We start from the raw sequence: 24,767 nt of genomic DNA, 5'->3' as shown, positions 1-24,767 counted from the left end.
GGCAACGCTGCCGTGAATATACATTTTGAGAGAAAATTTTGTTCTGGTGTGAAAATTTAGTTACATTTGTATTAAGTTTATAAATAAATCAGTTGCAATGCAAATGAGGCTGCTGGCCAAGTGCACAGCTATTGTTGTCATACCCAATGCGAGTGCAGAGCGTTAGGCCGTAATAACCGACTTTCAAGCAAATCGCCAGGCAGCAGCCGCAAATTGTCGCGTCGCATTACAGACATTAGTGTTGCCAACTATTGTATACGAAAGAAGAAAAGCTAACTCGTTATAAGCCCACCCATACACATATGGAATTCGCATGAGAATTTATTAAATAATTAATATAAACTAATTGTGTACTCAAACGTTATGATTAGTGACTGACAATATGTTAGCTGCAATATTAATAATTGGTAAAACCGAAATCTTTCAGGAGCGCCACAGTACATAGCCGTTCCAAACAGCAGTTAATAAAAACACTTAAGGACTGCTGCCGGATACAAAAAAAAACAATAAAAGCTTAACTTTACCGGAAAAGGCTGAGTAGGCAACATTTGAAGCCTGCGCCGCAGCCGCCGCCGTCGTCGTCATACAAAATGAAGTGAGCAGCTGCCCCAAGAATACACAAAAAACAAAAAAAATAATTAAAGGCAAAAGTATTTAACTATATATATATGTAATTGTTTTTTCTTTTTCATGTTTGTTGGCTGCAGTAAACCAAAGATCAGCGCGATTTTTCGTTAGTTTTTTCGAAAATTTCAATTTGTCTCATCGTCCGCATCCGCATAGTCATAGCCATTTGATAGGATAGATTGCTTTTTATCACCACAACAACAACAACATCATCATCATCATCAACAACAACTATAACCACCCATCGACAGCGTTGTGAGGCAAGATCTTCGTCTAGACGAGAGAACAGCAGCTGCCGCTTAATCCTTAACGCACACACACACACATACAAACGTACATATATTTAGGTAAGTTTAGTGACTAATTATTGCCATTAACTATGCTAATTAATAGTTGCTACGCACAGTTATGTCATCAACCGCCGGCAAACGCAAGGAAATCTACAAATACCTAGCACCATGGCCATTGTACTCCATGAACTGGAGCGTGCGCCCAGACAAACGTTTTCGTTTGGCCCTGGGCAGCTTTATCGAGGAGTACAACAACAAAGTGCAAATCATCAGCCTGGACGAGGACACCAGCGAATTTAGTGCTAAAAGGTGCGTCGTCATGTCTATCAATTTAAATTTGAATTTTTTTGTAATTGGTTTTGCCTGCAGCACATTTGACCATCCATATCCCACAACAAAGATCATGTGGATACCAGACTCCAAGGGCATCTATCCTGATCTTTTGGCCACCAGTGGTGACTATCTGCGCGTCTGGCGTGCCGGAGAGCCAGACACACGACTCGAGTGCGTGCTCAATAATAATAAGAATAGTGATTTTTGTGCGCCCCTAACGTCATTCGACTGGAACGAAGTAGATCCAAATCTGGTGGGCACATCATCCATCGACACCACATGCACAATATGGGGCCTGGAGACGGGACAGCCGCACGCACGCGTCTATGTGGCTGGACATGTGAAGACTCAGCTAATAGCCCACGACAAAGAGGTCTATGACATTGCATTTTCACGTGCCGGCGGCGGCCGGGATATGTTTGCCTCCGTGGGCGCCGACGGCTCCGTGCGCATGTTCGATTTGCGTCACCTCGAGCACTCGACCATTATCTATGAGGTGAGTTACGTTAAACGTTAACGTCTATGAGAAATATTAATCTATTCTTTTTATAGGACCCAGCGCATACGGCGCTTTTACGCTTAGCCTGGAACAAACAGGATCCGAATTACTTGGCCACAGTTGCTCAGGATTCGTGCGAAGTTATTATTTTAGATGTTCGTGTTCCTTGTACACCTGTTGCAAGACTGAGCAATCACAGAGCGTGCGTCAACGGTATTGCGTGGGCGCCGCATAGGTAAAACAACAACAAAACTAAACAATTGGCTAACATATAATAATTTGTGTTTGAACCTTTTGCAGTTCCTGTCATATTTGCACTGCCGGTGATGATCACCAAGCACTGATCTGGGATATACAACAAATGCCACGCGCAATCGAGGATCCAATTTTAGCCTATACAGCTGCTGAGGGCGAAGTCAATCAAATACAATGGGGAGCCACGCAACCCGATTGGATAGCCATTTGCTATAATAAAGCGTGCGAGATTCTGCGGGTCTAAGAGTCAATTCGGTTAATTCTTCTTGCCCACACCACACCACACACACGCCCACTCGCAACTCCCACACTGCTGCTCAGAGCAGAAGAGAAGCAGCAGCAACGAAACCAACACACACACACATGCACACACAACACTTACACATGCATAAGCATTGTAGTTGTAGATCTTTTGTAGTCGCAACAGCTTTTTGTTTAAACAAAACTTTTGTTATCATTATTTTGTTTTTGTGTAAGGATATTGATTTGTATCCCCCCGCCCCCACACTCGATGGGGAGGCTGTCTGTCTACTGTGTTTGGCTGGAGAGCGCGCAGTGCAGTGGTCAGCGTTTTATATTAGACGTCATAGCTCTTAGTTTATACATATATATGCATATAATATATATATTTAACATTTAAGTCATTTAAACGGTAAAACCAAAATATGTATTGATTAGGTTGGGCGAGAGAGTGAGGAGCGCGTGAGCGCATAAGTGATGTATATCGATGTGATGGTGTGCCACCACGATCCTCTGTGGCTGACGCGTACTCATACATGGTGTCCTGCTGCACACCTACGATGGCCACACTCAACACTATTGACAGCCACGCATCAAGCGATATGTATCGTATGTAAGACTCTTTTTGTAGTCGCACATCTTATTTTGCTTTAATAAAAAAACTGCGCATTGACTTTTGCGATGTATTTCTGTATTTATTTGTGTAAGATATTGATTTTTATCACCCAAGCCCGCCCCACCACATTCGCGCATGCGGCAGGGCCACCTCGTTCTTGCCTACCTGGCGTCTATTGGCATGAGAGGAAATGCGAGCGCAGTCGAGTGGCTAATAACAAACACTGTTTTATATTATCAAACGCGTAACATACGATACACATCAGCCACTTTAATACAGTATAATGACTGCATCACAACCATCATAACTATGTGATAATATGTTTAACAAGTTTAGCCATCACATTTAGAACACAGGTCACCAAAATATAATATATGCTACAATGAGTAAGTAAACATGATGCCGAGAGCGCGCAGACGAAAACGAATTGCAATATACGAGAGGGCAAAAACATGCAGCAGATAGATATGGTGGACCTTGCTGCGTATGACATCACTAATAGGATTGAGCTCGTCATAATTTGGTCCATATAAAAGTGAGTTATGTGCAAGCAAATTTCGTCGGCTCAAGCAGCACCTCGCAACTAGAGCTAGGTACACTGTCTTCTGCTAATTAATATCATTCAATATCAAGCGATAGCAACCGAGACCCCCGATCTACTATCCCACTGATCTACCACAGCGTCAGCGGACATATACAAAAGTAACAAAACTGAGAGCATAAATTCTATACCAAGTTCCGATGTAATCTTTTCTCAAGCATGGTCTCATTCACCTAGTGACAGAGCGTACAGCATTCTATCTATCTATAGACGAGACGAACATATATGGAAGAGCGCGACAGATCTACCAACCTAACTCATACTTTAAAACTAATGACTAATATATCGCCTTTTGTTCCTATAACTTCATGGACGATCGGTTATTTGTTGTTATTATAGTAATTAGATAAAGATTTAATCGCCGTGCGCTTGGTAGCCAAAAAGAGTATAGAACAAGAAGCAAATGGACTTAAGCAAACGATAAACGCAATGCATACAATTAAATAAGCAAAAAGAACAAATGAAAACACTTGTCTTAAGTAAAGAATAATAATTAATAATAATACTAATAACAACAACAACAACAACTGCACAACCACAGCTAAAAATACAATACTATTTAAAATACAACTGAAAAAACAAAACAAACCGAAATATTATATGAGCGAGAGAGAATACAAGATTGTTGCTATCCATTTAAACGAAAACAAAAAAAACACTAAAACCAAAATATATATAAACAAAAAATGAAAATAATAATTAATGACTGCCTAGAAAACAACAAAAACACTAATTTCAAAAGCATTCATTAGTTAACAAACCCCGCAGACTAAAACTGTAAGCACTGAAAAAGCAGAAAAAAAATGCATATTAGTAAAAGTTTAAACAAAAGCAATACGCAAACAATAAATTCCGAATAGTAGACACATCCGCATATATTTCCCAGAACGAAGCTAAAGGTGCAACTACTCTGAGACTGAATCGAATCAGAATCGCTGAGCAATACTTAAAGAGTTGGGGATAATTTTTGTTCTCTTCAGAAACCAAACTCAAAACAATCTAATATTAAATATATAAGCAGCGCTGTAAATGAATAAAATAATTCTATTTTTTTTTTTATATAAAACGCAGCGAATCAAATTTAAAGTAATCAAACAAGCAACGCATTCAAATTGAATTGAATTTTAAGTAATTAGCTGGAACAAAAATAATTTAAAACTTAATTGATATTGATTCAGAAATGATTTATTCATTTACAGTGCCTGTTTACCGTAGCAAACAAAGTGAACCACTTGATAACTCTATAATTCGCATAATTTTTGTATTTCACGTTTTTGGTTTTAAGAAACAACAATCAAGATAAGACTTAGTGCATATATATAAATATAAAAGCCAATCAATCTGAAAACGAATCGCATATACATAGTTATTTAAACCGAATACCAAAAAACAAAAACCAACTCAAAAAAATAAAAAACACAAAAGTGACAAAAAGAAATACGCAAAGAAATTCAAAACATTTTTTGATATATATACTTGAGTGTACTTTATGTAGCATTGCAGATAAAAATTATATTTTGGCAAAAGCGGTTTCCGTAAATCTTAGCAACAACCTGCGTTACAGTTTACAGTCCACACATATATCTATATATGTATGGAAAACAAGAAAGAAAAAGAAAACACATAATTTTATGTATAAATTCACATATTTGTGTTTCGATTCGATTTTGCAAAAATGTTTTTAAATTACAATCTAAGTTTACACACACACACACACAAGAATGCATAAAATGTAACTACATATTTAAGTATATATATATATATATATATACTGACAACTGGCAAGCTTGGCAACACACGAGGTCAGCTCAGCGCAAAGTGATGATGTGTTGAACTAATTGACAGCAGGAGCAGGAGCAACAGCAGAGACAAACGTGAAACAAATCCCAAAAAACAAATGACAAAAAAAAAAAAAAACAAATTATTTAAATAAACCATTTTTAAATACACACGCGTCTTCTTTAAATCCATTTAGATAAGATCTGGCAAATCGGGCGGCAGAATTATGTTGCCGATATCCACAGTTCCTTGTAGTTCCTTTTCAGCGCTGCTGGAATGAGAAAGAGTGAGGCAGCGTTTATTAAAATTGAAAATAACAAATATAAAATTGCATTAGTTCTGGAAAATTACAGAAGTAATACTTAGTCAGTTATGTTAAATTCCAATTACAATTAAATTATATTAGCAAATTAATTTGATATCAAGCAAATCATTGATTATAATCCAAAGCTAATTTTTGTAGATTATTTCGAATGTTACTTAAAAACATTTCTTGCAATTTTTGTTACCACATTAAAATATTTCTATTCGATTTGAACGAAAATATTCAAAAAGTTTCTCAATTCATCAAAAATAAATTTTAAAAAATTATAATATATAATGCAGATTTATTTGAAATTATTACGAAGCTTAAAATAATTGAAACAATTCATTGACTAAAATATTTAATGAATTGTTTCAATTATTCAACTTCTTAATGATTTTAAACAAAACTGCATTATTTTTCAATTTTTGGATATTATAATGATTAAATAACTGAACAAAGTTAAACATATTTATATTGATCGTTAGTTCAGCCTATTAGCTTTACTAATCATTAACAGCTTTAGCTTAAATTATAAAATAATTCAAACTAACTAAAATTACAGCTGCATTTTCAGATCTAAGGAATTAGCTATATATATAATACTACTTGTCTACACTTTGGTAGCTGAAGCTGCTTACCTAGGCTTTGGCTTTGGCTTGGGCTTGGCCTTGGCCTTGACGCTGAGCAGTTCATTCGCCTGCAGCTTCTTGAGCTTGATGAGCAAATGGCCGCTGAACTGAGCGCGCTGCACTTCGGACTCATCCGGCTTGACCTCCTCGCTGTAGGCGATCTGGAATATTTTACGCTTGACAGTGACGCGCACATAATTTGGCTGCACGTCGACATCGATGAGCGAGGAGTCCAGATGCTTGTAGACCTCCAGATGCAGTATATACTCGCCAGGCTCATCCTCGAACTTGAACGGCAGCTTGGCCTGGTTGAGATTGTAGGGACGACCGCAAGGTGCAAAGAGATGAGGCACACGCTTCAGCGGCTCCAGCAGCTGCGCACTGGCTGGCTCATGCTTCTGCCGGCCAAGACGATGCATGCGCGCAATCTCACGGCGTATTTCAGGACAATGCTCCGACTTGGCGTTCCAAAAGGCGCGACTGCGTTCCTCCTCGTCCTCAATGTCGGCGCATTGCTCGGCCAGCGCTGCTTGCTGCTCGGCTACGCGCACACGCTGCTCATCACGCTCCATGGCCTGCTGAGCTTGGCATTGCACCACAATGGGACGAATGTGGACAAGCTGACGCTGAGCCTGAAGTCGCTCCGAGGGCAAGATCTCCTTGCAGTCCAAACTTGCAAGCTGCGGCAGCGTGGCCAGCACATAGTCGCGATAATGCGGATAATCCGCACATGGATTGCCCGTCAGTATAAGCTCGCGAAGATTATAGTTGCCAATCAGCGATTCAACGCTGGTCAGCTCGCCAACAAAGTTGAGCGTTAGATCGAGCTTATGCAGCGATTCCAGCGCCTCCAGATTCTCAATGCGTTCAATATTGTTAATGGCCACATTCAGATACTCCAGTCGCTTTAGCTTGTGCAGATTCTCCAGCCGCCCAATGAGATTCGATTGCAGCAGCAGAATCTTCAAGTCCCGACACCAGTTCTGCAAATGCTCAATGCACTCAATGTCCTCCTGATGCAGCGACAGCTCCTCCAGCGTGCTTATGAGCCGCTCATTGTGCTCCGACTTCTTGCGCACCAGCTCCTCACTAACTACGGCGTAATCAACAACATCATCATCATTATCATCGGCAGCAGCTAATATGCAAACGTTTATCATTCAATTTCGCTACTTACTGCGCACCATTTATTTCAATTTTCTATTTCTATTTCAATTTCAATTTAATTTATGTGTCTCTACTTTTTTCATTTTTCGAATAAAAGTAAACAAACAAAGCGAGGCGAGGCGAGGCGACTACGTTGCCAGGTTGTTGTTGTCACGGCACATTACATCGAAGCTTACGAATGGGAAATCATTTACATACGTCAAGATTTGCATGTCGACGAGCGTTTAGCGACGTACATTCGCCCAGTCCAGACATTCAATTGCTCCAAAATCTAATCAGCTGAATTAATAAGCACTAGGCTAACAACTAACTAGCTGAATAGTTTGAATGATAACAGGAGCGCAGTGGGGGCTAAAAAGGCGCCTAATTAATTATAAATTTCAAATAAATATTACAAGTTATATACTAAAATCTATCAGCCATCGTTATACTGCTAAATTTTAAAACAAAAATAGTGAGTTACTCGCAATTCCTAGAATAAGTAATTAAGCATGTAATATTTGAAAAAAAAATATAATTCAAGGCTTTCAATTTAATTTTAAATAAATACTTTAGGTCTTTAAAATTTAAAATTAATTTTGAAATTTTACAAAATTAAATATTTGCAATCCCTGTAGTTCAAAAATACTTATATATTTTAAAAAATATTTTAGATTTCTCAAATTAATTTAAACTAGATATTTTGGGTTACTATCGTGGTTTTAGAACTTGATTATTATATAAATTTCATATGCTATAGGCAGGACTTGTAATTTTTAAAGCTTATGAAATACAAATTATAAAATATTGACATATTATATTATATATACATATATATTATTTGAAAATATATTTTATAAGACTTTATAAAATTCAAAAAACGCTACATTTAAATAAAATGCAAAGCTTTATTATCTTATCCATGTTTAAATTAACACTAACCCAGACCTGATTGGGGTTTTCCCAATCGTTGCAACGAATGTTGGATCAAATAAAAAAACAAAAACATAATTTTAAATAATTTTTAAATATTTTTGTTTGTAATCCGTGTTGCTTTATCGTCGATCTTCATAGGTTGACACCAAATAATATTAGAATTACAACAGCATATTATATCATTTTTTTCTCACATAATATATACCACGGACTTTGTGAATATTCTATAAAATTTGAGTTGATTAACATTGTTGACTCCACAACAAGTGTTGTTGCTATTAAAACTATGCACGTACTTTTAATTGCTACCCGTAGCTTTGGCTGCGCTCCTGAGCGCGATCATTACGATATCGAGCGATCTATGGACGGGCGCTCAAGTGGCGCGTCACAGTTCAACAGATAACGAGCGTTCTATGTACAACGGTAGCACACAGAGAGTAGCACGATAGCATGGCTGATCTAAGCGATATGGCAGATATACTTTGTCGCCCCAGCTAGAAGGCGACAGCGCGAATGGAAGGCGAGCGGTATGATGCATAGCTGCTACCAGTGGTGTACAACGTACGGATGCGCAGCACCTTTCACTACAATCCTGCGCAAAACAATACGAGCTGCAAATGGTAAATCGTCCAGCTCTGACTAGGCGTTCGAGGTCACATTGCTGAGTGCTCGATGTCGCGCGCGGAGATATATTCGGCTGAGTGGGTTGACACGTTTCTATATTTTCGCATCGCGACTGCGCGACTTCTCGTCGCTTGGCTACGTACCGTGTAGTTCTTCATCCTGCGGAGCTTGTGCGGCGAGTAGCGTTGATTCGCTGCTAGACACCGTACCGGCTGGCAGTCAGCGAACGAGATCCAAACTTACTTAATGGAGCTGTTCGAGATGCCTGGAAAGCAGCTACTTGCAACGCATTTGGTGGGTTCAAGCGCGCGCTGCTTAACCAATTCCTGGAAGAACTGGACTATCTAGCGCGAGCGAGGAGCTCAAGACTGGCAGCCCTACGCAAAGGCCGCGGCTGGAATTCAAAGCGCGTTAGCTGCTATGGCATATGCCTGGCCAAATGCCAAGCAGCCGGCAAGTGGAGCTGCCGAAAAGCTGTTTCTGTCGAGTTTGACCTGCGGCCGCTGTGCGAGGGATGCAGCCTATGGTCACTGACACTTGGCCCAACAACGGACGCAGGGAGACTCCGAGAGCGATTATCTACGCGCAAGCTGATTCAGTTTCAACAAGTTCGCTGGGCGTCCGCGCCTTGTCGGCAGGCGATACGCGAGTGGAGCTGATAAGCGTCGGAATTTCCACAAAAACGACTTCGTGGAACCCTGGGGCTAAGTGGCCAAATAGCCTTAAAATTGACAAATAAATAGAATAAAGCCGTTATAAAAACTGAGACTAACAAGCAGCGCTATACAGCTTAGCCAGCTGACTGCTGCTAGCCTTAAGAAGCGAGACTGCTAATAACGATGTGTGTAAAGCAGCAGCTGCGCCCCAAACAGTTGCTAGAGCTGTAACATGAGCATGCACCTGTCATCTTTTTATTTCATGAGTAGCGTATCTACACACTTTACGAGTTTGCGGCTTAACTTAAAGATTTATCCAATACCCATTTGCTTAGCATGCTAGACAAACGTGCTTGATCCACCAACCCCCAAGACGTGGAGAGCATCGGGATTCGACGCGTATGCAGCATGCAGCGCTATGCCCCAAGCATCACGAACCTGTTGCCCCTGCTTGGTTGTAGGACAAATTCGAACTCCCACCACTGTTCACAAGCGCTGGCTCCAACAATCCACACGACTATCCAACACAGTCATAATACTAATAATATATTCGATACTATATCGCATATACTGGTAATACCACCAAGCAAATAAAAAAAAAAAAATTTTCACGAACGACCGAGTTGGCACTAACCAAAGAATTTATGGAAATTTCACAGCTGTAAAAAGGCAAAAGCTTTCCTTTAAGTTAAATAACAAACTTCAAATATAAATTTTATTTAATTATCGCTAAGAAAATAAAACAAAATTTGATAGTCTATTAACTAAAGATGTTAAGAACAACTTAATTCCATATATTAGTCAAAGACGCATGATAAGAAAAGGAAAATATAGTTTTTGGCGATATAAAACTTAGAGGTGCTCCAAATACTAAAATCAACGCGCGGGTAACAAAAAACAAATGTCCTTAATGATGAAAACATGATTTCACTATGAACCATATATTTATTTTAATGTTTTAATTAAAATTTATTAGTGAAGTTATATTAAAAAAAAATTATTTTGGCCAAACAATTGATAACACATTGTGGACTGAAACTTTTAATGCAACTAATTTTTTTTATTTTCAAAAAAATAAAACATACTTCCTTCGCATAAGCGATGTCAACATCTATCTATCACATACATCTCTGTACGTATTTCCTATATAGATATATTTCATGATTATCAGTTTTTAAGTCCACAAATTTAAGATTGATATCCACATTTTTTATTATCCGATTAAAACTATACATCGGGGTGAATTTTCTATTAAAATTTCACAATAACATATATAAATTAAATTGGAAAAATTTTTAAATAGTAACCTTTCTAATATAAAATCTTAATCATATCAGACTGTTACTGACTTCACCTTTATTTTGTCTCCAGATCACACGCTCACAGCGTTTTTTTCTAGTATTATCCTTATACTCTACCCACCGATATCAAAATATCCTTAGCGTATTACTATATCATTATCCACATTATTATATTGTACATATTTTTGTTATAATAAACACATTTTTCATAAATATACTATCATATTAGAGTAAACATACAAACCACACTTTAAAACATGTCAAATCTCATTTTGCTTCTTACCAATCGTCCAAAACTACAAACCAAGGTAAAGCGAACAAGACCAACACAAAAAGGCGCTCACCCAGAACGGTGAGCGGTGTTTTGATGCGCGACCTTTTACGGTTTTATGTCTTTTTTTATTATATTTTACATCATAGCCAATACATGTCAGTAAATTTTCAGTCATATGATTGGTTGTCAATAGACAACTTGAAGTGGGTGGGAGAGGGAAAGACATGAACGAAAAATTGTTCGTCTTAGTTGCGAAGAGTCAAACAATTAAGCGCACAAGATATCTTGCCTATCTTGATAGACTGCACAATATCTTTATGCACAGCTACAAAGCCTCACATTTTACAGTAGTGTGTCAAACTTATTCACATGCTAATCATTTCCACACAATGCAAAAACGGCAAACGATTTCCCACGTAGATATTATAGTCATTCGATGATTGAATAGCTGCCAAAGCGAAACTCATCTATTGTTGCTGCTATCGCACCAAGCAGCACAGCAACATCGGCAGCTAGTCTACAATTGCTAACCATATTCCAACAACACATCAAATGAGAACTCACACCACGCTCTAAAGCTGCTGCGTTAAACAAATCTTGTATTCTACGCGCATGCGTTCGTTTCATAAAAACTCTTTTCTTCATATTATATTTTGTTACAAAAAATCCTGTCCAGAGTGGGGGGGCTAGCATTATAATTTAATCTTTATCTATATCTATTTCTTTTAAAATAAAATCTGCATAATAATTTGCGAGGGGGGCGTGTGGGGCGGTGGTGCTGGGGTGGCGGCAGAGGGGGGGCGGCAGAACAAAAAACTATTCAATGCCCATAATGTGAAGAAACTGATAAGAATGAACTGCAAATCAAATGGAATACAATTTAGCTAAATTACATTTAAGCAAACGAACTACAAACTAAACGAAAAGCAAACGCGTGGCGCTGCCATTTGGCATGCCGCTGCCATTGAGCAGCAAACTATTGCCCGCGGAGGAGGCGGAGGAGGAGGAGGAGGATGTGGCATGCATCTTATGCAGACCATTGGCTATGTTGCCATTCATAGGCGCACGATAGAAGGAGTCATTATGCTGCAGCTGTGTGTACTTGACATGACTGCTCTGCACCTGCGTGGGCAGCTCTGAGCGCGACTTGGTAAGCTGCTTGGCGCGATTGTAGCACAGCACACCGACAATGGCCAGCGTCATGCCCACACAGTTGACCCAGGTAACAGGATTGCCCAGTATAAGCAGCGAAACGGCAATGACAAAGATGCGCTTGGAGGCGCTGGCGACGGCATAAGTGAGCGGCGTAACCAGCGACAAGACGCTAAACGCAATTATGTTCTGCATCCAGTTGAGCACGCCGTCGGCAAAGAGCAGTGATATAACACGATAGTCAAGATTTTTCTGCGATAAAACAATTAATTAGCTAAATGGCAAGATAAGAGCCGAGCAAGCAAGCTTACAATGGCCGTGTGACGTAGCACAGCTAAGCTGTCCATATACAGCCAAAAGGGCAGAAAGATGAGCAGCGACAGCTTGCCCAGCAAATGCAGCAGTCGCAAGTGATGTATACCCGTATCCTTGAGCACCTGTTGGGCAACAACGAAGCTTAGTTAATGTCTAAATGCAAACACTTTGCTTGACTAACCTTCTTTGAGAAAATATTCTGCATGGAGAAGCCCATGGTGGAGATGAGGGCGCTTACTAAGCCCAGCATATCGAATGAGATTTCCGTTACTGTGGCTATGGCCACGCCTGTAATAATGGGCAGCAGACTAAGGTACACCAGTGTGGGTTGCTTCTCGTTAAAGAAAATGCGCGTCAGCACAACAGTAAAGAGCGGCATAGTTGCCTTTACTGCAAAGTAAATAAACAATTATTTATAACTTGAGTGCTTTGCTGACGTGTGTTGGCGAGACTGACTTACCCGTATGCGCATAGGATACTGGCACTTTCCACAGCGATATATGCGATGTGACGGAGGCAAGCAGCTTGCCCAGCGCCAGCGGCACTATCAGCCGCCAATAGTAGGAGCGCTGTATGTCCTGATACTTGCGTATGCGCCATAGATTAAAGAACGGCCCACTGTACAGCGTGATGCTGCAGAGCTGCACCAGTGTCACCGTCATTGGAAAGGGAAACTCATTGAGCACCATTTTGCCTATGACATTGTTGCTCGACGAGATTATATACCAGAAGAGGCACATTAGCAGCACCACCATGACATGGCGTGAACTTGTTCGCTTGCCACTCAACATATCGCAAGTCTCGCTTCCTCTCCCCGTCTATATGTTTTGCTATTTTTTTTATTGTTTTTTTTTTTTTTATTTTTTTGAGCAGCCTTGCGCTGTCTGTTTTGCTGTCCTTTGTTTTTGTTATTTTCTTGTTAACGGGCACCAATGGCTGTGCCCTGGCCCAGTCAGCGCGTCAGTCGGTGCGTTTATCACTTTGCTTTATTGCATTTCGTTGCGTTTTTAAAACTATTAAATAATAACTAAGTATGCACGTCGACAATGTTACTGTTGTCCGTTTGTTTTCTACGTGGATGCGTTGCCAGTGTTGGCTAACGTTTAGCATAGTGTGCGCTGCTAAGCGTTGCCAGATGAGCGCTAACAAAAACAAAAAAAACAATTTCATTTTAAAATTAAACGGCTTTTTGCGTTACGTTTTCTTTTTTGGAAACGTTTTGAAACGTTTATTTGGAATTTCGTGTTGTACATACATTACACAGGATGTACATACATACATATATGTATAAAATGTACATCAGCACGTGCTTGCTTTTTTCAAATACAAAAGCGGTTTTGTTTTTTATAAAACGATTATTCAAAAATTTGTATACAAAAGTCTTGTGTTATATTATGCGTAAAATACATGTATATTGTCAATATTATATATGTATGTATAAAAGGCACCACGTTGCTTTGGGTTTTGGCCGTCGTTCTTCTTCTTCTTCTAAACGTTTGAAAATTCGTAGTAGTTAGTAATAGGAATGGTTGAAAAATAGTAGTGAAAAAATAGTTATAGTATAGTTATAAGTCAATATTATATGTAAAAGGCCCAGCTGTTTGCTTTGGCATTCGAGCGTCGTTTTTGTTTCTCCATTAAATGTTTGAAAATTCGTAGCTCATAAGTCTTCTGCGTTATATTATTTATAAAATGCAAATTCATGCGTTGTCAATATTATTTTAAAAAGGCACCGAGTGGTTGCTTTGGTAGTTTAAAGCTTCTAAGTCTTCTCTGTTATGTGTAAATGCACATAACATGCTTTGGTATTTGTCATTTGGTTGATTAGTTGTTGCGCTTGATGGACAGCGCCAAGCGCAGAGCTTTGAATATATCCATGGCTTGGGCAGCGTCTTTGGGAGCTGAAGCGCTTAGCTCCTTCAAGGCCAGCATTACATTGAACTCGTGTTGCATCAAATTTGTTTCATTGAACATAGGATGATCCCAGTACACAGCAGATGGGGGCAAGCGATTAGTCTGGGTGCCCACATCCTGCGAACGCTTGAGCATGCGTGCATCTGTCTGAGTGCCAATCGTTTTGTAGAGTCCCATGCCTGTGGAATAGGCTGCGCTTTCCTGGCGCTGTTTAGTGCGTGAGGCCTCCTCCTGCTCACGCAGCTTCTTCATGGGCATCTTTGAATTGGCAATGAGATTCATCAGAGTGTGCACGCTAATGCCGGTAAGCTGCAGCAGCTCTGTAGTTGACTCCGGCAGGCGCTCCAGTCCCCACTGCGATATGTCGATGTCGTCAGCAGTAGTCGAGTTGAACTTGTAGCGCACATTGTAGTTGTTGCACAATGGCGAAGGATTCTCAAAGGCTCCGGAGTTCATGTAGCTTGGCTTCTTGGGTATCTGGCGTATAGTGTCCACCATTAGAAACTCTGTGTCCGCAGCTTTGGATTTGGCAAGCTGTATGCGATTCAAGCACTCAGTCACGCGCTGCAGAGATCGCTCACGTATTTCTTTGATGGTCGTTGGAATGGGCTGGCCGACAGCTTCGTCTATGACACTTTTTGCGCATTGCATGGGAATGCGCTCTTCCGGACGCACAGGCACATAGTCCAGCTGCTCTGGAGCGACGAGCTCGTGCTGAGCCTTAACACCAATGTGACGCTCAATGGCCGGCGGCGGCGCCAGCTGCTCCGGGCGACGTTCAACGCACTCTGGACTCGGTGTGCGACCAACACGCATTTTTTTCTGCGCATCAGTAGTAGCAGCAGTTGGCTCCGGGCTATGTTCCATGGGTTCCGGAGCTGCAGCGACATCAGTGAGCTTGCGCTTCAGCCCGGCATCTGGCTCTGGTTGCTTTTCCGGAACCACATTCGGCAAGTTATCGTTCAGCTGAACCAACTGGTTGAGTTCTTCGTTCGGCAACTCGTTAGCTGCCTGCTCCTCTTTAACCTCGGTTGTTGAATCAATTAACAAATCATCAAAGTAATCGTCCGGCAAGTTAAGCAAGTCTGGCGGCGGCTGTGTTGTCATTGCCGTTTCGTTCATGTCATCATCAGCCTCATCATCATCATCGGTATTCCAGCCAGCCGCATGCGCGCCCGCAACTTCAGCATCATCTAGTGGCTGGATTTCCTCACGCAGAGGTGTATCATCATCATCTCCAAGCTTACCCATTGGATTTTCAATTTTTATGCGAGCTCCGAGTTGCGGCATGTTGGAGTCCATTTTTAAAAAGAAAGATCGAGGACCTTTTCAGAAATTGTCAACAAAAATATTTTGAATCGATATGCCTATCGGCTCGCCGCCTCGCGTTAGCTCGATAATGCGACGATAACATTTGCTCGATAGTTGGCGAGTGCAAGCAATCGCCGCTTGATAGGCAAAGTCAATAAAAATCTACCTTGGTGAAAAATCATACACACCAGTCTGGAGAAGTAAAGAAGTAATTAAGTGCTTAAAAAATGAATAATCGAGCACGCAGATCAACTGGCATTAAGCCGTTTGTACCCGGCGGTGTTTATGTAAGTGGCAAATCAATGAAATTAATGCAAATTTAAGCATTTAAACTACGCATCCCCCCATATTTTGACTTGCACATATGTTAGTGCAATTTTATATACATATATATCTGCGTGGGCTTGTGTTCATCTTCCTGCACACAAGCATCCAACAGATACATACACACACACATATGTGGCTTTCACACACACACAGAGATACACAGATACATATACATATGTATATACATGAATACACATATATGTATTTTGTTTTGTTTGAGACATAAACACACGATTTCACAATAACAGTAATACTATATATATATTTTTATTTATATAATTTACAGCGCAAATTAAGAAAAAAATGTGTGTTTTATCCCAATTGTGAATCGATTTGCAAGAGTTCACCAAAAGTGCTTTAATCGCAAGTGCCTGGCGTTGTCCCTAACCCCTTGCCTCCCACCGCCCACCATGCATTATGGTGAAATTAACCACCGTTTGCTGCTCTCATTGATTTTCAAGTTCATGGTCACACGACCTTGATTTGGATTTGCCAATGCAGCAGCCTGAGAGGGAGGAGCGTTGGACAATTTTCTTAAGAAGCCAGCACTTAATTGGAAGCTGGACTTGCGATTTTGGTTACTTTTGGGGGGCCACTGTGAATTGAATCGCACATGATTGTAACTAAAATTCTTAGTTTTGCTCATAGCAATGCTCATTTTCTTCACTTGAGTAACCCAAACGAAGAGAAGATTATCTATTGACGTTTAAGTGACGTCACCAGCTCTCACTACATAATGTTTGATTCATTTTAAAGTCACAGAACAGACACACACACACGCATACGAGCAGCTGTTTGATCCCTTTATTTGTGGAGCGCATTGCTGTGTATCGCGTTTGCTTGTGTGTGTGTGAGCGTGGAACGCAAACCATTTTGAATAGTTGTTGGCATTTGGTTGCGCGTTTGGAAGATTCGTTTGGGCAGCTTGGGTCGTAGGAATGGTCATAGCTATTCCTGAACTATGGTTTTAAGTAGAGTAAACCACCGAGCCGTCGCCATCGCCGGTATCGCTGTAGAGTCCTTGATAAATGAATGGCATGTAAGACACTCGCGGATTGGTATAAAAACAAAAACGTTACGTTCAATTTTTGTTGTATATTTGCTTGCTAACTTGTGAAAAATATGTGTATAGCACCATAAGCTTTTGAATAAATGTTGTAATTGAAGTCGTATCCTTGTTGAAATTTACTAAAATTAGCTATACTAATTTAATTTAAAAGTAAAAAAAAAAAAACAAAAATTGTAATACTAAACAAACGTTTACCACCAAAGTTCCCTAAGCTAATACGACTCGATGCATTTGTGTTTAGAATCCCAATGCACCAATTAAGCCAGTGATTCAGGAAGTGTTGGTTTTGCCCGCGCCCGTGCGTGGGGGGCCCGCCCCGTCGTTGTTGCAACAACTGCAACCGCTACCGCAGCCTCAACTGCTGATGAAGGTGGACAAGCCGACACAGGCGCAGACCAATGACGCACTGGTGCTGCCGATATCAAAGATAGTCAGGCTTGAGTGTCATGATGATGAGTGTCATGATGTTGGAACATCTATAGATGTTGCTATTGCCGATGAGAATGGTGGTAAAATACCATTTAAGAAAATATTCCAAAAGCGTAAGAAGTCTTCGGGTATGTTGGGCATTGTCCAAAGACTTTAAGCTATAATAATATTAATCCATTTTATTTTCGCAGAGCGCACACGTGACAAGAAGTTGCGTCAGAATCGTCAGCTGCGCAAGTCGATGTTGCCGAAAAATGCTTTGATGGCTCTAAACGAAGTGAAGGGCATTACTATTAGTGATTTCACCATTAATAGTAATCCGGATGGCGGGTTTACGGCCATAGTAACTGTTAATTCGCATCAGTATGAAGGCAAGGGCAATTCCAAAATGGCAGCAAAGAATCAGGCATGCGAGAAGGCTTTGCGCGATTTCATTATTGCCAAAATGACACCCAGACCGAAAAAGAATACAGGCGAACAGCGAGAAGATGGCGAGATGGAGCAGGAAAGCGATGGATTGGATTCACCTGAGGACGAAGTCCCGATGTTGAATTTGGCATCGTTTGCGATTTACAAGCTGTTTGCCGAATGGGAACGCGAGGGTTATGTCGTGCCCGAAATGCATCCATCTGGCGGTGGTGCGGCAGCATCTTCCGAAAATCCACTATCACCATCTGGCAAAGAGGGAAAGGAGCAAAAGAAGCCGTCAATGCGCTCCGAGCTACCTTGCAACTGGGAGTCCATGCATCCAGCTACCTTGCTCTGCATTGTAAGTGCAAACAGACGCATAATCTTTACTATTTATTTAATCATACATATTCGTATCATTTGCAGATGCGTCCTGGTTTGTCGTATGTTGATCATGGCGCCTATGGTGATAAGCCTAATGTTCTGCAACGTCTGGGCGTCACGGTCGACGGTGAAGAGTATATCGCCAGTGGTCGCTCCAAGAAGATTGCTCGTCGCAATGTTGCCGTCAGCGTTTGCAACACTCTGTTTGACACGGATTTCATTTACCAGGAGTATTAAAAATTAAGAATAGCTCGCAATAAGGTGTCTCTGTTGCGCTTGCTGTCAGATAAACTCAAACTGTCCTAATGAGATCTATGATCGATTTAGGTCCGTGCGAGCGAATCCGTCTCATGTTGTTTGGCCTTATATGGAGTGAGCAGACCCCGTCGACGAGAAACTCGTTATTAGCACATTTTGCGAGCTGGTATTAAAGTTAATTTAATATATATACTTATATATAGAGAGAGCTACCTATTTCATTTACCAACATTAGAATTATAAAACTATTAACTTATGTTCGAACAATAGGCTGTTAGACCCTTCAAAAGCTAAACTAAAAATATTATTTTAATAAAACTAATCTTCTATGTGTAGTTACTATGAAAACATTTGTTTTGAAAATCAGGAATTTGATTGCATTCTGGGCAAACATAATTCAGCTACAAGTGGATTTTAGAATAGCCGAAGGACCAACACAGGTAGTTGTCAGAAAGAGAGAGAGAGAGAAAGAGCTCTAATTTGAACTGTTTTCTTGTTAAGGTAGACAGCATAGAAAAGACAGAGATAGAGATAGAGAAGTGCATGCGAAGCTTATAAATCTTAAAATTGTATTATATATGTTATCAATTAAATAATAAATTTAAATTAAATTATTTTTAACAATACAAAATAATAAATCGCTATGCAAATGCAAAATTATGAAACTCTGTTGGGCGGGCTTTTAATAGATTTGAAATTTGTATATGTTATCGATAGTAATTGGAAAGCTATCGAAAGCAAACAGCTGTTGGCTTTTGTTAGAACAACATAACAAACACATAAGAAATGTCGAAATTACTTTCGTACGCCGCTAAAAGCAATTTGCGTAATACGCGCTTTGCTCTCAATCCAATGTGAGTAGAAGAATAAACATATAGTGGCCATATTTATAGCATGACAATTAAATTGCAGTTGCCAGCATGCAGCCAGAAATTTTATTGCGCCTGTTGCGATGCGCAACGTGGAGACGGCGACGCTGCTGAAGCAAAAGCCGCTGGCTGGAGTGCCCAGCTTGGGGCAGCTTGTAAAGCGCAGCATGTTCATTCAGACACAGAATACACCCAATCCGGACAGCTTGAAGTTTCTGCCAGGCATTGAAGTGCTTGGCAAAGGCAACACATATGATTTTCCCAGCGTTGGCGCTGCACAGAACAGTCCGTTAGGTAAGCAGCTTGCCACCAAATGTTGCTAAACGTTTTGCTAATTGCACTGCATTGTAGCTAAATTATTGTTTCGTGTCGAGGGTGTGCGTGCTGTGTTCTTTGGCGCTGATTTTGTCACCATTTCCAAGGAGGAGAGCAGCGAATGGAGTCTGATCAAGCCTGAGGTGTTTGCTGTTATTATGGACTTCTTTGCCAGCGGGCTGCCGGTGCTGCATGAAGCGCGTCCCAATGCGGATACAGAAATACTAGAGGACGACGATGAGACAGTGATGATGATCAAAGAGCTGTTGGACTCACGCATACGTCCGACAGTGCAGGAGGATGGTGGCGATATTGTTTTCATGGGCTATGAAAACGGCATAGTCAAGTTGAAAATGCAGGGCTCGTGCTCATCGTGTCCCAGTTCGATTGTCACCTTGAAGAATGGTGTGCAGAATATGCTGCAATTCTATATACCGGAGGTGGAGTCTGTGGAGCAGGTCTTCGATGAAGTGGACAAGGTCACGCATAAGGAGTTTGAGCGCTTTGAGCAAAACTTGAAAACAAAAGCGCCTGCTAATGCGCCTGTAAGCATTGGCGGTAGCAACAATTAATATTAATAATTAATAATATTAGAGCAATGTTAACTATAGCGTCGTTACAAAATGCAAATGTATAGCTTTCCTTTTGTTTAATTAAATAATATATGGCTTAAACATATGTGCAGTGTTTGAAAAGCTGCGCCACAAGTGGCAACGCCGCCAGCTTAAATATCGATAGCGGCATCGATTGCGCTGAGCGCTTTATTCATATTGTAAACGTTTACTCGTGTCTGCGCTTTAAGTGGCAACGCTGTCATTGCATATGTTAATAACACTATTATTTGCGCTGAGCGCCAAATTCAAATTCAAATTGTAATGCTTTTCTCTACTGTATACATTGTAATTGAAAGCTTTATGACAATTGCCATATTAATGCTGCAATTTTCATTTGCATTGCAGCGTGACCTCTGAACTGTTGTTAAAGTGCCGGCTAAATTGCAGTCGTGACGCTGTTAAATGCTGTCAGTGTCGCTTGTGTCTCGCGCTTTTATATATTATGGCACCTTTTGTAATTGGATTTTCTTCGCGCACTCGGCGCACATTGCACATTCCCATGCATATTGTAATTGATTTGTGCATCCGCTGCGTAAAAAGTCAACAGAGTGAGAGAGAGAGAGGGGCAGGCAAAAGCATGAATGAAATTTAAAAGCCATAAATCTTGTGCTTTTTATTTAACTTTTTGTATTTATATTCACTCTCTCTCTATGCAGCAGCAGCAGCTTGGGCAATCAAATTAACTGAACAACAGGAAGAGCTGACAAAGCTGCTGGCTGGTTCGTTGATCGCTTAGCTCAGCGTCGCATCACGTGAATCTGAATGAAATGCCATCAGTTTGGCATCTCGTCTAGCTAGCTAGGCTCTCGTCTAGCTAATTCCAGCACGCGTCGCTCCAGCTATGACGAAATGTACACTCTGAAAATGCCTCTGCTTGCTGCATCGCATCGCATCGCATCATGGGGCACCTGTCAGACGTCAGCGGCGGCTTAACAGCTTAAATTACTCAAACGGGTATGTCTGTGTGTGCGAGCGTGTGTGTGTGTGTGGTGGGGTATGCTGGTGGCTGCTGTTCCAGATTGTCGGTCTCGTCAACACCTTGGCAGCAACAACAACTCCAGCTAACATAATTTGCTTCAAGTGTTTTGTTATGTGACGTATTTATTTTTAATAACACTAGCCAACATGTTAATGGTTCAATAAAAAAGATTATATGCACTTATAATTTTGATAATAATGTCGTAAGTATTCAAGAAAGATTACACCAAATTTTCGCATATTATTTTTAACTTTTCATTTACAGTAAGAACCTATTTTATTTCAGTTTTTAATTGTAAAAAGCTGTATATAAAATTAGTTAAATAAAGAAATAAATGTCTATCTTTTTAATAATAATAATAATTTCAATATAAGCAACCATTAAAATTGGTAACTATGTAAATTGGAAATTGATTTTTAATGAAATAGATAATCAGCTTTTGTTTTTAGCTTCTAAGAAAAAATAAAAATTAAAAAACAAAAGTCCAGAGATTGCTTATAGTGAATTTTGAATGCATAATTTTAATAAAATATTCAAATTTCTATTATTTTGCTGAAAATAAACTCGCATAACATTTTGCTAAGTTTGCTTAAACTTTTTTGCTACCCAAACTTTGTTGCCTAGTGTAGTGTAACAGCGTTGACAATGCCGTCTCCAATGATGTCCAGACGGCAGGTGCAAACAGGCGCATAGCTGGAATTGTATTTTAATTGTCTTTGCCTTTGATGTTTGTGCTAAGCTCAATGGACATAAAAAATCAGCTTTAGGCTTTGGCTTTAAGCACTTGTGAGCTTTGCTGGATTTACTGCAGGGCTTTGCCTTAAAACTGTTGCCTGTCAATTGCCACGCGGCTTGCGGCATGTGGCAAGCGGCACATTGAGTGGCTGCCACCAAAATAAGTAAACACAAACTGGAGTACATGTATATACCATATTTATTTTCTTTTTTTTTTCGCATAAATAGCGCTAGAAAAATCACCGACTGCGGCTGCTGACATGTTGTTGTTTTTATTTATAATCGAGACGTGCCCATCATTCCAGAACAATTGCGACGCATTTCGTTCGGATTTCTCTCTTAAGTATTTATAGACTTGCTGCTGCTGCTGCTGCTGGCCCTGAGGCCGTTTTCACAGTTGGTTTCATTCACTACCAACATCATCATTGCAGCTACCAGCCACCCCAGCCCCCAGACCCTAGAGTTCCAATCAACAAGCTAAGCATTAACAGAGTTCTCTGCTACTTTTGCATATGTGCCGACGCCCCTTATGTTGTTTTCCAAGTAGCTAGAGCTACAACACATACTTGTGCATGTTTTCATTTAATTGCGTTTAATTTGGAAAATTACAGACGCATTTCTATTTAAATGCCCCAATATCTTGTTGTTGCTTCGACTTCGGAATACAAATAATGCTGTAAAGCAATTTGAGCAAACATTTTTATTGGAAATAAAACAAGGCATTGTAATTTTCAAACTAAACGTTCGATGAGACGATTCGCAATTCGAATTTCGCATTGAATATTCATGAGAATTTTGCTAAAGCTTCTGGGAATATCTAAGTATTTTTATTTTGACTTATTTCATTTGTGGCCAAGATAAAATATAACAAATACAACAATTTGTAATATTAAGATTTAAGATTTTATAATATAATATATAAAAATAATTGAGTTTTTTCGCTTTTCTAATAAAATAATGTTTACTCTTACTAAATTCAAGTTTATTGAATTATTGCTATTTATATTTTAAAAATAAAAACTATTTGGATATTTGGATTATTTCTTTTTAGACATCAGCCTCTCATGGAGTTTACTTTCAAAATTAGTTGACGTATGGTTTGCCACAACTCGAAGCAACATTAGTAGACTTGATACGCTCGCACATAAAGCTTCGGAAAGAGAGACAAAAATCAAAAACACACACACACACACCAAAATTAAAATATATATTTAAATATATTGTTATTACGTTATAATGTTACGAGTGACTATGGGATTGCCGCTGAAGCGCTGGGCCCAGGCGTTGCATGCTCAAGTGAGGAATGCCACAGCCGTGCCGCGCCCCAAGTTGCCGGCTGAGCCGAAGCGTAGCGCATTGCTGGGCAATGTGCTGGTCGATGAGGTGGAGGATTTGGTTTACTGCGAGGGCAAGAAGAACAAACCAGCCAAGTCGGAGCAGCAGGCAAAGGCGCCGGCAGATGCAAAGGAGCCAGCCAAACCAGAGGCGCCACCAGTACAGGCGTCCAAAGCAGAAAAGCCGTCAGCAAAGGATGAGAAGCCGCCAGCAGCGAAGGCAGCTAAAGGTGGAGATGACTGCTCGGACGGCAAGCCCGAGCAGCCAAAGAAAAAGGAGGCGCGCATTAAGAGCTTCGATATTTATCGCTGGTCCCCAGGCGAGAAGCCCAAGATGCAAACATTCCAAATCGATTTGAACGATTGCGGCGCCATGGTGCTGGACGCACTGATCAAGATCAAGAACGAAATGGATCCAACGCTGACATTCCGTCGCTCCTGTCGCGAGGGCATCTGCGGCAGCTGCGCCATGAACATTAATGGCGTCAATACGCTCTCCTGTATTACAGCTATAGATACGAATGTCGGCGCGCATTGTCGCATTTATCCGTTGCCGCATTTGTATGTGAAGCGAGATCTGGTGCCGGATCTGTCGCAGTTCTATGATCAATATCGCTCCATTCAGCCCTGGCTGAAGCGCGATAATTTGCAGCAGGAGATGGGCCAGTCGCAGTATCTGCAGTCGCTCGATGATCGCGTTAAGCTGGACGGACTCATCGAGTGCATTCTGTGCGCCTGTTGCCAGACTTCGTGTCCTTCCTATTGGTGGAACAGCGACAAGTATTTGGGTCCAGCTGTTCTAATGCAAGCCTATCGCTGGGTCATCGATTCTCGCGATCAGGCCACCGAGGAGCGTCTGGCTCAGTTGACAGATCCCTGGAAGCTTTATCGCTGCCACACTATTCTCAACTGCACCAACACTTGCCCCAAGAATCTCAATCCGGCCAAGGCCATCATAGCTCTGAAGCAGCTTATGGCTGGCGCCAAGAAGAAGCCCGAGCCGACTCTACAAACTGATGCACTGTTCCAGTCCAAATGCTAGACGAGGATTCCTTTTAATTTGACTAAATGTACACATGTGTTTTAACATCATGTATTCCAATTAAACATTACTAGTTGTTCTATTGTTCAAACGCACTCTCGATATGATTTAAATTATTATTGCGCACATTTCAATTTCAGCATCAAACATTTCAGAGATTCTAGCCTGATTCTGTACTTCTTCCTTTCGGAAGAGAATT

The 24,767-nt window shown here is 40.6% G+C and overlaps 6 protein-coding genes across 8 annotated transcripts; 4 read left to right on the top strand and 2 right to left on the bottom strand.

The window, feature by feature from the left end:
• The first annotated feature begins 2 nt into the window (after positions 1–2).
• LOC108606394 (DDB1- and CUL4-associated factor 7) lies at positions 3–2,661 on the top strand. Its single transcript, XM_017996472.2, has 7 exons — positions 3–46; positions 428–595; positions 708–974; positions 1,034–1,226; positions 1,287–1,746; positions 1,803–1,984; positions 2,050–2,661. The coding sequence occupies exons 4-7, from the start codon at positions 1,036–1,038 to the stop codon at positions 2,246–2,248; spliced, it is 1,032 nt and encodes a 343-aa protein (XP_017851961.1). The 5' UTR covers positions 3–46; positions 428–595; positions 708–974; positions 1,034–1,035; the 3' UTR covers positions 2,249–2,661.
• Positions 2,662–4,573: 1,912 nt separating this feature from the next.
• Positions 4,574–7,391, bottom strand: LOC108606392 (protein tilB). Of its 2 annotated transcripts, none has more exons than XM_017996469.2 (3): positions 7,354–7,391; positions 6,186–7,269; positions 4,574–5,511 (listed from the first exon to the last, which is right to left on the bottom strand). In XM_017996469.2, the coding sequence occupies exons 1-3, from the start codon at positions 7,361–7,363 to the stop codon at positions 5,433–5,435; spliced, it is 1,173 nt and encodes a 390-aa protein (XP_017851958.1). In that variant the 5' UTR covers positions 7,364–7,391; the 3' UTR covers positions 4,574–5,432. The 2 variants fall into 2 exon arrangements, with proteins under 2 accessions (XP_017851958.1, XP_017851960.1); XM_017996471.2 differs by having other exon boundaries at positions 4,574–5,508.
• Positions 7,392–11,919: 4,528 nt separating this feature from the next.
• On the bottom strand, positions 11,920–13,668 carry LOC108607171 (solute carrier family 35 member E1 homolog). The gene is made up of 4 exons (XM_017997824.2): positions 13,041–13,668; positions 12,762–12,970; positions 12,577–12,702; positions 11,920–12,517 (listed from the first exon to the last, which is right to left on the bottom strand). Exons 1-4 carry the CDS (start codon positions 13,369–13,371, stop codon positions 12,029–12,031), a joined length of 1,155 nt encoding a protein of 384 aa, XP_017853313.1. The 5' UTR covers positions 13,372–13,668; the 3' UTR covers positions 11,920–12,028.
• A 2,295-nt stretch (positions 13,669–15,963) lies between these two features.
• LOC108607067 (double-stranded RNA-specific editase 1) lies at positions 15,964–18,986 on the top strand. 2 transcript variants are annotated; one of them, XM_017997683.2, is made up of 5 exons: positions 16,002–16,092; positions 16,419–17,171; positions 17,443–17,758; positions 17,822–18,399; positions 18,465–18,986. In XM_017997683.2, exons 2-5 carry the CDS (start codon positions 17,094–17,096, stop codon positions 18,657–18,659), a joined length of 1,167 nt encoding a protein of 388 aa, XP_017853172.1. In that variant the 5' UTR covers positions 16,002–16,092; positions 16,419–17,093; the 3' UTR covers positions 18,660–18,986. The 2 variants fall into 2 exon arrangements, with proteins under 2 accessions (XP_017853173.1, XP_017853172.1); XM_017997684.2 differs by lacking the exon at positions 16,419–17,171 and having other exon boundaries at positions 15,964–16,092; positions 18,465–18,985.
• A 445-nt stretch (positions 18,987–19,431) lies between these two features.
• LOC108605920 (NFU1 iron-sulfur cluster scaffold homolog, mitochondrial) lies at positions 19,432–20,511 on the top strand. The gene is made up of 3 exons (XM_017995738.2): positions 19,432–19,534; positions 19,593–19,843; positions 19,901–20,511. Exons 1-3 carry the CDS (start codon positions 19,467–19,469, stop codon positions 20,434–20,436), a joined length of 855 nt encoding a protein of 284 aa, XP_017851227.1. The 5' UTR covers positions 19,432–19,466; the 3' UTR covers positions 20,437–20,511.
• Positions 20,512–23,338: 2,827 nt separating this feature from the next.
• On the top strand, positions 23,339–24,657 carry LOC108605804 (succinate dehydrogenase [ubiquinone] iron-sulfur subunit). The gene has a single exon (XM_017995610.2). It carries the CDS (start codon positions 23,429–23,431, stop codon positions 24,566–24,568), a length of 1,140 nt encoding a protein of 379 aa, XP_017851099.1. The 5' UTR covers positions 23,339–23,428; the 3' UTR covers positions 24,569–24,657.
• The last annotated feature ends 110 nt before the right edge of the window (positions 24,658–24,767 follow it).

This window comes from Drosophila busckii, chromosome X (genome assembly GCF_011750605.1).
Source record: "Drosophila busckii strain San Diego stock center, stock number 13000-0081.31 chromosome X, ASM1175060v1, whole genome shotgun sequence".
Lineage (NCBI taxonomy): Eukaryota > Metazoa > Arthropoda > Insecta > Diptera > Drosophilidae > Drosophila > Drosophila busckii.
This window is presented reverse-complemented; position numbering and strand designations above follow the sequence as displayed.

Excerpts from the sequence above, each read along its gene's own strand:
- LOC108607067 (XM_017997683.2), top strand. The coding sequence starts at position 17,094 with ATGGTTTTAAGTAGAGTAAACCACCGAGCCGTCGCCATCGCCGGTATC. Across the intron at positions 17,759-17,821 it reads AAAGCGTAAGAAGTCTTCGG|AGCGCACACGTGACAAGAAG; the intron begins GTATGTTGGGCA and ends TTATTTTCGCAG. Across the intron at positions 18,400-18,464 it reads CAGCTACCTTGCTCTGCATT|ATGCGTCCTGGTTTGTCGTA; the intron begins GTAAGTGCAAAC and ends TATCATTTGCAG.
- LOC108606392 (XM_017996469.2), bottom strand. Across the intron at positions 5,512-6,185 it reads AAGCCAAAGCCAAAGCCTAG|CAGCGCTGAAAAGGAACTAC; the intron begins GTAAGCAGCTTC and ends TTCTCATTCCAG.
- LOC108606394 (XM_017996472.2), top strand. The coding sequence starts at position 1,036 with ATGTCATCAACCGCCGGCAAACGCAAGGAAATCTACAAATACCTAGCA. Across the intron at positions 1,227-1,286 it reads AGCGAATTTAGTGCTAAAAG|CACATTTGACCATCCATATC; the intron begins GTGCGTCGTCAT and ends TTTTGCCTGCAG. Across the intron at positions 1,985-2,049 it reads ATTGCGTGGGCGCCGCATAG|TTCCTGTCATATTTGCACTG; the intron begins GTAAAACAACAA and ends AACCTTTTGCAG.
- LOC108607171 (XM_017997824.2), bottom strand. The coding sequence starts at position 13,371 with ATGTTGAGTGGCAAGCGAACAAGTTCACGCCATGTCATGGTGGTGCTG. Across the intron at positions 12,971-13,040 it reads AGTATCCTATGCGCATACGG|TAAAGGCAACTATGCCGCTC; the intron begins GTAAGTCAGTCT and ends TTTACTTTGCAG. Across the intron at positions 12,518-12,576 it reads TGCTACGTCACACGGCCATT|AAAAATCTTGACTATCGTGT; the intron begins GTAAGCTTGCTT and ends GTTTTATCGCAG.
- LOC108605920 (XM_017995738.2), top strand. The coding sequence starts at position 19,467 with ATGTCGAAATTACTTTCGTACGCCGCTAAAAGCAATTTGCGTAATACG. Across the intron at positions 19,535-19,592 it reads CGCTTTGCTCTCAATCCAAT|TTGCCAGCATGCAGCCAGAA; the intron begins GTGAGTAGAAGA and ends ATTAAATTGCAG. Across the intron at positions 19,844-19,900 it reads TGCACAGAACAGTCCGTTAG|CTAAATTATTGTTTCGTGTC; the intron begins GTAAGCAGCTTG and ends ACTGCATTGTAG.
- LOC108605804 (XM_017995610.2), top strand. The coding sequence starts at position 23,429 with ATGTTACGAGTGACTATGGGATTGCCGCTGAAGCGCTGGGCCCAGGCG.